Genomic DNA, 12023 nt, shown 5'->3' on the forward strand with positions numbered 1-12023 from the left:
ATATATTTTGGTATATATTTTCTGACTGTTAAAATACTGATTTGAATATTTAAATAACAGTATATTTAAAGATCTGCAGAGCTGACCTTTGACCTTTGACCTGTTTCAGAGTTGATGGACTGCATCAAGGCAGAAGACCTGAACCGGGTGAGTCTGGAAACCTACACTTCACTTAGTTCATGACAGACTGGAGTGACTCTGTTGTTGTTGTTGTTGTTGTTGTTGTTGTTGTGCAGCTGACTGAGCTCCACCAGCAGGGGGCAGACATCCTGCTGCAGGACGAGGCCGGCTGCTCTCTGCTGCACCACGCGGTGGAGGCCGGCAGCAAGGAGATCCTCAAGTACCTCATCGACAACGGTACACACTACACACAGTACACACAGTACACACTGTACACACTGTACACACATACTACACACACAGTACACACTGTACGCACTGTACACACACTACACACAGTACACACTGTACACTGTACACACACTGTACGCACTGTACACACTGTACACACCTTCTTTCTTCTCAGGTTCCCTGGTTCTCATGTTTTTAGAACGGGGTAGGTAGGAAGGAAGGTAGGAAGGTAGGTAGGAAGGAAGGTAGGAAGGTAGGTAGGTAGGTAGGAAGGTAGAGGTAGGTAGGGGTAGGTAGGGAGGTAGATATATAGGTAGTTGGGTATTTAGACAGATCGGTAGGTCTGTCGGTATGTAGATCTCTACAGTAGATATGTAGTTAGGTAGGTTAGGTGTGTATTTTTCTCCAGAATGAAGAGGGATCCTCTGCAAACCGAGCCTGCCTCTGACATCGTGATGAGTCACCGTTGTCCACCTGTTGTTTGTGAAGCTCTTGTTTCCGTCCTCAGTGCCCTCGACTCACCTGGACGTCACGGAGACGCAGACGTGAGTCAAGCTTCTTGTAAAGTACTCTGAATACCTTCAACCTGTGTATTGTTCCAACGTGGTGTTCATCTTCCTGTCTGGACTCCAGAGGAGAGACGGCGCTCCATAAAGCCGCCGCCTCCTGTCAGAGGAGCGTCTGTCACCTCCTGGTGGAGGCGGGGGCGTCGCTCATGAAGACGGACCTGCAGGTAGACGCCATCTTGTTTCCTCCTGTAACCAATGACCAACAGGTTCACTCATCTTCTTGTCCTGCACTCTACTGGTTCTGTCCTGCACTCTACTGGTTCTGTCCTGCACTCTACTGGTTCTGTCCTGCACTCTACTGGTTCTGTCCTGCACTCTACTGGTTCTGTCCTGCACTCTACTGTTTATGTACTACACTCTGTTTATGTCCTGCACTCTACTGTTTATGTTCTGCACTCTACTGTTTATGTACTGCACTCTACTGTTTATGTCCTGCACTCTACTGTTTATGTTCTGCACTCTACTGTTTATGTCCTACACTCTACTGTTTATGTTCTGCACTCTACTGTTTATGTACTACACTCTACTGTTTATGTCCTGCACTCTACTGTTTATGTACTGCACTCTACTGTTTATGTCCTGCACTCTACTGTTTATGTTCTGCACTCTACTGTTTATGTCCTACACTCTACTGTTTATGTACTACACTCTACTGTTTATGTCCTGCACTCTACTGTTTATGTCCTGCACTCTACTGTTTATGTCCTACACTCTACTGTTTATGTCCTGCACTCTACTGTTTATGTCCTGCACTCTACTGTTTATGTACTACACTCTACTGTTTATGTCCTACACTCTACTGTTTATGTACTACACTCTACTGTTTATGTCCTACACTCTACTGTTTATGTACTACACTCTACTGTTTATGTCCTGCACTCTACTGTTTATGTACTACACTCTACTGTTTATGTTCTGCACTCTACTGTTTATGTCCTGCACTCTACTGGTTCTGTCCTGCACTCTACTGTTTATGTTCTGCACTCTACTGTTTATGTACTACACTCTGTTTATGTTCTGCACTCTACTGTTTATGTCCTGCACTCTACTGTTTATGTACTACACTCTGTTTATGTCCTGCACTCTACTGTTTATGTACTACACTCTACTGTTTATGTACTACACTCTGTTTATGTCCTGCACTCTACTGTTTATGTCCTGCACTCTACTGTTTATGTACTACACTCTACTATTTATGTCCTGCACTCTACTGTTTATGTACTACACTCTACTATTTATGTCCTGCACTCTACTGTTTATGTACTACACTCTACTGTTTATGTCCTGCACTCTACTGTTTATGTACTGCACTCTACTGTTTATGTCCTGCACTCTACTGTTTATGTCCTGCACTCTACTGTTTATGTTCTACACTCTACTGTTCATGTCTTGCACTCTACTGTTTCTGTACTGCACTCTACTGTTTATGTACTATACTCTACTGTTTATGTCCTGCACTCTACTGTTCATGTCCTGCACTCTACTGTTTATGTACTGCACTCTACTGTTTATGTCCTGCACTCTACTGTTTATGTCCTGCACTCTACTGGTTCTGTCCTGCACTCTACTGGTTCTGTCCTGCACTCTACTGTTTATGTCCTGCACTCTACTGGTTCTGTTCTGCACTCTACTGTTTATGTACTACACTCTACTGTTTATGTTCTACACTCTACTGTTTATGTACTACACTCTACTGGTTATGTCCTGCACTCTACTGGTTCTGTCCTCCACTCTACTGTTTATGTTCTGCACTCTACTGTTTATGTACTGCACTCTACTGTTTATGTACTACACTCTACTGTTTCTGAACTGCACTCTACTTTTTTTTTTACTTCATTCTATTGTGTTTATTTATTGCACTACACCGTTTCTTTACTGTTTCAGGGTGAGACGCCCAAACGTCGCGCTGAGAAGGCCGACGACCAGGAACTGTCTGAATATCTGGAGAACCGCCAACATTACCAGATGATCCAGAGGGAGGACCAGGAGACGGCGGTCTGAAGTCCTCCATGTCTCAAGACCTCCACGTCTCAAGACCTCCACGTCTCAAGACCTCCACGCCTCAAGACCTCCACGTCTCAAGACCTCCACGTCTCAAGACCTCCACGTCTCAAGACCTCCACATCTCAAGTCCTCCACGTCTCAAGACCTCCACGTCTCAAGACCTCCACGTCTCAAGACCTCCACGTCTCAAGACCTCCACGTCTCAAGTCCTCCACGTCTCAAGACCTCCACGTCTCAAGACCTCCACGTCTCAAGACCTCCACGTCTCAAGACCTCCACGTCTCAAGACCTCCACGTCTCAAGACCTCCACGCCTCAAGACCTCCACGTCTCAAGACCTCCACGTCTCAAGACCTCCACGTCTCAAGACCTCCACGTCTCAAGACCTCCACATCTCAAGTCCTCTACGTCTCAAGTCCTCTATGTCTCAAGTCCTCTATGTCTCAAGTCCTCTATGTCTCAAGTCCTCCATGTCTCAAGACCTCCGTGACTCGGTTAGGGAGGCAGGATACAGAAGGCCCAGAGATCTCTGGATGAAGGCGTGTGGAGACACTCTTGGGGATTCAAAGACTCTCAGCTACAAACTGAACGTGTCTCTGGGTGAACCTGACCTTTGACCTCTGGTCTCCTCAGACCTTCTGGATGTATTTACTGCTCATGTTTACTCCACAGAAATAAGTGTTTGTTCACACGTTGGATATTTAACTTAGACTCAGATGAATTTAGCTATTTATGTTTCTTTTGTAGAGATTTAATTAAAAACACACGTTTTGCTTTGAGATCAAACTCCGCAAAAGGCATTTTAGATATATACATATATATATATATATATCTCAGACGACATGATATTTGTTTCTGTTTCATAAGTGTGATTCCTTCATGGTGACGTGTTCAGCCAGCTTCTGCCTCAGCGTATAAGTAATACATGACGTCTTACTGTATGATATTATAATAACTCTTCGCTGTAGTTTTATCATTTCTGACCTGCTGCAATAAAAAGCATCAGGAACCGTTTTCTGAGAAGAATGTGACATGATTCCATTTAGAGTCTCATCAAGACAACATCTATCAGAAACTTTACTGATTTGATTTTAAGATCGAAGGACCTGAAGGAAGACCTGAATGAAGACCTGAAGGAAGACCTCACTGACCTGAAGGAAGACCTAGAGGATCTGAAGGAAGATTTGAATGGCCCGAAGGACCTGAAAGAAGACCTGAAGGAGGACCTGACGGACCTGAAGGAAGACTGGAAGACTTCACTGACCTGAAGGAAGATTTGATTGACCTCAAAGAAGGCCTAGAGGATCTGAAGGAAGACTTGAGTGACCTGAATGGGAACCGAAAGGAAGACCTGCAAGACCCGAAGGAGGTTCTGTCTTCATAATAAAAGTACTTGTGAAAACCTAATTCGGGCTCGAGGTCCGACGAATTCAGTCGAGGACCTATTGTTATTCTAATGTTTATTCTTAGGAGCGGCTCGGCCCAAACCTACAATATTCAAAATGTCCACACCTATCCAACTTGGCGAAAATACTTATCTGATTGGGGCGTCGAGAAAAAGTCGGAGAAAATAGCTCAAGACCGCCCCCTTGAGTTGGAAAAGATCATACTTTTTTTCATCAATGACCGATTTACTTGAAATTTGGTGTAGATGTTCACTCGGAGCTCTACAAATAAGTTAATGGTGGACATAAAATGTGCCTATTCAGATTCTCAGCCATTTTTTATTTAGTTAAAACACTTTTTTTTTCATCTCTTAAACGCTTGGTCCGATTCTCACACAACTTTCTGTGGTTCATTATTGGTTCAATGTCATCATAAATTGTCAAAAGCTTGTTGATATCTCATTGCGTTCAAAAGATATGGACCAATGAACATCTAAGGGGTGTGGCCTAATATGTAAAGACACATAACTTCCAAATCACTTGGCCTATCCCCACCAAATTACTGCAATAAATATCTAAATATCTGCTTTTGGGGAGTTGTAAACCAGTCAACTCCTAGAGCTTGAAGCCAGTCTGGTCTTGAGACCTTAGCCGTGAAATCCTGTTGAAAGATTTAAAAAATATTAAACAGAGTTCGGAGCAACGGTAAAGAAACAGAATTTGCCATCAAAATGTGATGTAACTTGGCCATAGATGATCTAATCTGCTCCATTTTTCTCATACATCATGACATAACCTTTGTGTTACGCTGTTGCCGTGGCAACCCATTCTTCGCAGTGAACAACGAAGGGGCTTCGGAGGGACTAAGCATGATCGATCGGTAGCTAAAATTGCCACACATTTAGAATCAAAGATTTATTCACCGGATACAATTTGAATTCTTCAAAATGATGAGTCGGCTCGATAGCGCCCCCTATAAATCTGAATTTAAGCAGCCCCATTGCTACGTTTGACCTACATGTATAAAACTTGGTAGGCATATGTAACACATGTAGACGGAAAGAAAAGTCTCTTGGGACCACGCTCTGAACCGTACCGGAAGTCGGCTATTTTTATTTCTGTGTGATTTCTTTCATGCTTTAGTGTAGCCCCTTCCTCCGAGGTAAACATGGGACCGGCTTCACATGTGGGCAGAACAGTCATGAAACCCGATTGATTATTGGTCTGCAAAATCTTTCTGTTTAATAAAAGGCTGTTGCCGTAGGAACGGACTCTTTGCCATGAAGGCAAAACACAGCCAAGCTTAGCACACAGGATAACTGTCTTCAACGTATGATGTGATTTTAGTCCTTTGAAATCGGCTCAATAGCGCCCCCTACAGGGCGCGAGGTGTCCAGGGTCCGGTCAATTGTTATTGTGGTTAATATTAATATATGTAGGTAGAAACCGTCATCATAAAAGTGTGATGCGTCAAATAAATATAAACAACATTATAACTTAAATAAAACTAAAATGAGAACTTTAACTTTTGCTACTTTTATTTTGATGATGAAACTTTAAAACGCTTCATTGTTACTTTTAGAAGTAAAATAATAAAATAGTTTTTATTTCCAGATGAACTGTGACCCAGTTAGAGGAGCTGTGACATCACTCACCTGTTCACCTGTCAGCGCACACACACACCCTTACACACATGTACACACACATGCACACACACACCCTTACACACACATGTACACACACATATGCACACACACACACACACCCTTACACACACATACACACATATACACACACACATGTACACACACATACACACACACACACATACACACACATGTACACACATATACACACATGTACACACATACACACATACACACACATGTACACACATACACATATACACACACACACATATACACACATGTACACACACATACACACACATGCACACACATGTACACACACATGTACACGCGCACCCTTACACACACATGTACACACACATATGCACACACATGCACACACATGTACACACACATATGCACACACACACCCTTACACACATGTACACACACATATACACACACACACACATATGCACACACACACCCTTACACACACATGTACACACACACCCTTACACACATATGTACACACACATATACACACACACACATATGCACACACACACCCTTACACCAGTGGCGGGCCGTCAGGGCCAGCAAGGCCTTCTCTGCTGGCCTAAACATCATCAGAATATATATATATTTTTTAATAAATGTTCCCACAAATATGTATTCAATGATTCCCCAAAGTAAGAGTTACACTCTTCATTTCATAGCGTTCCTCTTGGTTACGCTGCTGCCAGCGCCAGGTTGAGATTTGGAGGGCTGGTCTTTATGTTAGATCTTTTAGCCAATCATATTCAGCCGTCGTGTGTTGCCAGGGGGCTAAAATCTGCCCTTAGGCCTTCAGAATCAACATTGCGGGCGCTGGTAGCTTCAAGTGAATGGGAATGACGATGTTGTGTCAACCAATCAGCTTTAGAGTTGGCTCCTCTAGGCCTTCTAGAAGGCCCCGGAACCGGCACAGGAGCAGCAAGCAGGCGGAGTGCTGCACGTCTTTTGATTGGATTACCAATATTGAGAGGCGTGTCCTATGGGCAGGTAGATGCAGAACCTCAGAACTAGGAAACTGAATTTGATAAAGGAATTAATTCGCGGACTACAAAGCTGTTTTTTCAACCCACAATGGCGGAAGGAGGAGAAGATGTCGATTTGGTCGAGCATATACTTTTAACGCCTTTCTCAAGACGAACTTTTGCTCCTGGACAGACTCGGGTTTCAGCATTAGCCTCCATGTCGATAGAAAAGGACTTATTGGTGGAACTAAAACGCACAGATAGACTGTACAACAGAGTCATTGAAGTCTTCTTGAGGAAAGAAAGAAGGATGGATTTTGTGTTCAAATAATCAGTCTCTGGTGAGTAGGCATACAATGCATTCTATTTTTTATTAAATGTGTATGTATGTTTGGCACAAAATAAAATGGCAAATAGCCTATGTTGCAAATTATTTGTTTTCTTTCTTTTATTTTCAGTGAATAGTTATGTGTCTTTATCATCACGGTGAATCTGCTTTGGGTGCGACAATGCCCTGTTTAGTGAACAAACTAGTGCAAGTGACTTTTTTTCTTCTTTTTCTCCGTCATGATGCGCGCATTCTGCAGCGCGCGAGACGGAGAGCCGAGAGAAATGACATGCTGTTGTGTAGATCCGATCAACATCAGACGGCTGTTTAGTTTAATAAATGAACAAAGACGTGCTATAGTGAAAATGACGGGGGCGGGCCAATTTTTTTAATGTCATGCGATCTACCAATACTACGCCGTGATCGACGTATTGAGCAGCCCTGGTCTAGAGCCATGGCATCATAATGATAGTAATAAGAGGTGGATTAATTCGGGTGGGACTGTGTAGGACCTCACTGAAGGCCCAGGCCCCAGGCCCACGGCCCGCCACTGCCTTACACACACATGTACACACACATATACACACACACACATATACACACACACACCCTTACACACATATGTACACACACATATGCACACACATGCACACACATGTACACACACATGTACACGCACACCCTTACACACACATGTACATATATACACACACACATGTACACACACACCCTTACACACACATGTACACACACATATACACACATGTACACACATATATGTACACACACATATACACACCCTTACACCCATATGTACACACACATGTACACATTCATATACAAACACACATCTACACACACACATATACACTTACATATACCCACACATGTACACACACACATCTACACACACACACATACACTTACATATACACACACATGTACACACACACATGTACACACACATATACACACACACATAATACACACCCTCACACACACAAACCCTTACACACACGTAGTACACACACACACACACACACACACACACACACACACACACTATGTTAATGAGCTGTTTTGTTCCTCAGTGTTTGGATTAAAGCCTGTGATGTCAGAGAGAGGGCTTGTGTGTGTGTGTGTGTGTGTATGTGTGTGCGCGTGTGTGTGTGTGTGCGCGTGTGTGTGTGTGGAGCAGCAGCGACAGAAGTCTTCCTCTCTTCAGTCGACCGGCTGCTCGTCTTCGCTCAGCAAGTGAGTTTTAATCTTTTACACTTTTCAACATTTAGATTTTATGTATTCATCTAGATTTATAGATTTATAGATTTATCGATTTATTGGTTTATTTATTTATTGATTTATAGATTCTGTAATGATGAGTTCATTAATCTGTTGATCAGCTGAGAGTTTAAATAAAGATTTAATCATTTGAAAAATAACTATTTTAATATTTTCCTGTTGATTATTGAATTAATTATAATAATTGTTGTTTTGCGTTTATTTAATATATTGATTTGGATGATTTTATTTATTTATTCAATATGTTTAACATATGGAAATATGTTTTTAAATATGGAAATGTTTATAATTTTATATTATCTGTTAGTTTAGTTTCTTCATCGTTCTGTTAAATCATTTTGATCTTCTTTCTCATGTCGGGTATTTAAAGATGTTTATTTTAAAGATGTTTATTTTAAAGATGTTTATTATATAATATTACATGTTTGAAATATTCATTGTTTTATAACTTATTATTGTCTTGTTTACATAAGCGTCATGTTGTTGTTGTTGTTGCTGGTTTGATGTTTTATATAATAATTCTACAGTTTTACATTTTATTGTAAATTCTTCAAAAGACATTAAAACATCTTTGGAGAAACTTTGCAGAAGTTTTCTGTCTTAAAACTTTAAAGAGGAGAAGGAGCAGCAGGAGGTCTGCAGAGCGCCCTGCTGCTCCTTCTCCTGCTGCTCCTCATTTCTCCTTTCTACTTCTCCTTGCTCCTCTCTCCCTTCTCCTTCTTCTCCCCTTCTTCTCCCCGTCTTCTTTGTTTTCTGATGCAAGTTTCTTTCCATTGAGGGCGGGGGGGTTAGAGAGATGAAGCCAGGCTAGAGGAGCTTTGTTTTGGGCAAATGAATCAGTATTCTTTTGAAGGGACTCTGAAGGGCTCTTTCAGGACCCCCCCCCCCCCTCTTGCTGAGAGCCGGTTCTCTCCTCATAAAAGGCCCCAGCAGGGCAGGAGGAGCAGGAGGAGCAGGAGGAGCTTGGCTGTAGGCCTGAAAGGAGTCGGTCAGTCCTCAGCACAATGACACCGGGGGAAGAGGTGCATTGTGGGTTTTTTTTAAAGCACCGCATTTCTCGTCTGAGCCGCTTTAATCACGGCGAGATGAATAAATCCAGAAATGTGCAGAACAACAGAACGTTGGCCTACGTCTGTAATCCTGGAGACCACAGCAGATTATTCAAGTCTGGGGGGGCGGACTACATGTGGGGGCGGACTACATGTGGGGGCGGACTGCATGTGGGGGGGCGGACTACATGTTGGGGGGCAGACTTCATGTGGGGGGGCGGACTACATGTGGGGGCAGACTACATGTGGGGGGGCGGACTACATGTGGGGGGGCAGACTTCATGTGGGGGGGCGGACTACATGTGGACCATCTGGACCAGAAGGCCAGCTAGTGTCACGCTAACATAAACATCCAGAACACAGACAGACACGCTGCCTCCCAGAGACCCCAAAGACCCCCAGAGACCCACAGAGACCCACAGAGACCCCCAGAGACGCCCAGAGACCCCCAGAGACCCCAAAGACCCCAAAGACCCCCAAAGACCCCAAAGACCCCCAGAGACCCCAAAGACCCCAAAGACCTCCAGAGACCCCCAGAGACCCCAAAGACCCCAGACTCCCAGAGACCCCAAAGACCCCCAGAGACCCCAAAGACCCCAAAGACCCCAGAGACCCCAGAGACCCCCAGAGACCCCAAAGACCCCCAGAGACCCCCAAAGACCCCCAGAGAGCCCCAGAGAGCCCAAAGGCCCCCAGAGAGCCCCAGAGACCCCAAAGAGCCCCAGAGACCAACCCCACCAGAGCAAGACCCCCAAAGAGAACAAGGCTCTTTGTTGTCCTTTGGTTGTTTTGTAGTTTTCCATCTCTTTGAAGTCTGTTTTTAGTTGTTTTACGTCTCTTTTTAGTTAGTTCCCATCTCTTTGTAGTTGTTTTCCATCTCTTTGTAGTTGTTTGACATCTCTTTGAAGTCTCTTTGTAGTTGTTTTTCTTCTCTTTGTAGTTGTTTGACATCTCTTTGAAGTCTCTTTGTAGTTGTTTTTCTTCTCTTTGTAGTTGTTTGACATCTCTTTGAAGTCTCTTTGGAGTTGTTTTACTTCTCTTTGAAGTCTCTTTGGAGTTGTTTTACTTCTCTTTGTAGTTGTTTGACATCTCTTTGAAGTATCTTTGGAGTTTTTTTCATCTCTTTGTAGTTGTTTTGCATCCCTTTGAAGTCTCTTCATCGTTTTGCATCTCTTTGAACTGTCCTTGTAATGAATTGGTTCAAAACTATCAGCCAGTCATCATAGTTATGATAATTCTCCTACATTGGTAGTAAAAGCGGGTAATGAGCTCCACCTTGGTGCTCCTGCTTCATCATGGTTGTTAGTGTGTGTATTAGTGTGTGTATTTGTGTGTGTATTAGTGTGTGTAGTAGTGTGTGTATTAGTGTGTGTATTTGTGTGTGTATTAGTGTGTGTATTAGTGTGTGTATTAGTGTGTGTATTTGTGTGTGTATTAGTGTGTGTATTAGTGTGTGTATTTGTGTGTGTATTTGTGTGTATTAGTGTGTGTATTAGTGTGTGTATTTGTGTGTGTATGAGTATGTGTATTAGTGTGTATTAGTGTGCATTAGTGTGTGTATTCGTGTGTGTATTAGTGTGTGTATTAGTGTGTGTATTAGTGTGTGTATTAGTGTGTGTATTAGTGTGTGTATTAGTGTGTGTATTAGTGTGTGTATTAGTGTGTATTAGTGTGTGTATTTGTGTGTGTATTAGTGTGTGTATGAGTATGTGTATTAGTGTGTGTATTAGTGTGTGTATTTGTGTGTGTATTAGTGTGTGTATGAGTATGTGTATTAGTGTGTGTATTTGTGTGTGTATTAGTGTGTGTATTAGTGTGTGTATTAGTGTGTGTATTAGTGTGTGTATTTGTGTGTGTATTAGTGTGTGTATGAGGATGTGTATTAGTGTGTTTATTTGTGTGTGTATTAGTGTGTGTATGAGTATGTGTATTAGTGTGTGTATTAGTGTGTGTATTAGTGTGTGTATGAGTATGTGTATTAGTGTGTGTATTAGTGTGTGTATGAGTATGTGTATTAGTATGTGTATTAGTGTGTGTATGAGTATGTGTATGAGTATGTGTATTAGTGTGTGTATTAGTGTGTGTATGAGGATGTGTATTAGTGTGTGTATTAGTGTGTGTATGAGTATGTGAATTAGTGTGTGTATTAGTGTGAAATGCTTCATGACTTCACGTTTGTGTCTCTGCAGAATGCAAAGTGTGTTCTCAGTGACGCTGCTGCTGCTTCTGGCCCTGGCGCTGCCGGCCGAGGCCACCAGGAAGGCCAAAGCCCACCGAGGTCAGAGGTCACCCTACTGACTCTCCTTCGTTCTGACGTTGGGACAAACGAATGACTTTCACCCAAGATATAGATATATATACATAGATATACATATATATATTTGTATATATA

The 12023-nt window shown here is 42.6% G+C and overlaps 2 protein-coding genes across 3 annotated transcripts in view; both read left to right on the top strand.

The window, feature by feature from the left end:
- The window catches only part of dgkzb (diacylglycerol kinase, zeta b), a 31505-nt gene extending 27568 nt beyond the window's left edge, over window positions 1–3937 (top strand). The window contains exons 27-31 of the mRNA XM_056416277.1: window positions 110–147; window positions 237–357; window positions 860–896; window positions 985–1084; window positions 2805–3937. Of these exons, the coding sequence (XP_056272252.1) occupies window positions 110–147; window positions 237–357; window positions 860–896; window positions 985–1084; window positions 2805–2921 (413 nt within the window). The 3' untranslated portion in view covers window positions 2922–3937. The remainder of the gene's footprint in view (window positions 1–109; window positions 148–236; window positions 358–859; window positions 897–984; window positions 1085–2804) is intronic.
- Window positions 3938–8465: 4528 nt separating this feature from the next.
- The window catches only part of mdkb (midkine b), a 7298-nt gene continuing 3740 nt past the window's right edge, over window positions 8466–12023 (top strand). Inside the window, exons 1-2 of one of the 2 annotated variants that reach the window (XM_056416274.1) lie at window positions 8466–8537; window positions 11821–11909. In XM_056416274.1, the coding sequence (XP_056272249.1) occupies window positions 11822–11909 (88 nt within the window). In that variant the 5' untranslated portion in view covers window positions 8466–8537; window position 11821. Of the gene's footprint in view, window positions 8538–11752; window positions 11910–12023 lie in introns of those variants that run through there. The other variant, XM_056416273.1, reaches the window with a different exon arrangement.

The sequence above is a fragment of the Pseudoliparis swirei genome, chromosome 6, assembly GCF_029220125.1.
Source record: "Pseudoliparis swirei isolate HS2019 ecotype Mariana Trench chromosome 6, NWPU_hadal_v1, whole genome shotgun sequence".
NCBI classification, from domain to species: Eukaryota; Metazoa; Chordata; class Actinopteri; order Perciformes; family Liparidae; genus Pseudoliparis; species Pseudoliparis swirei.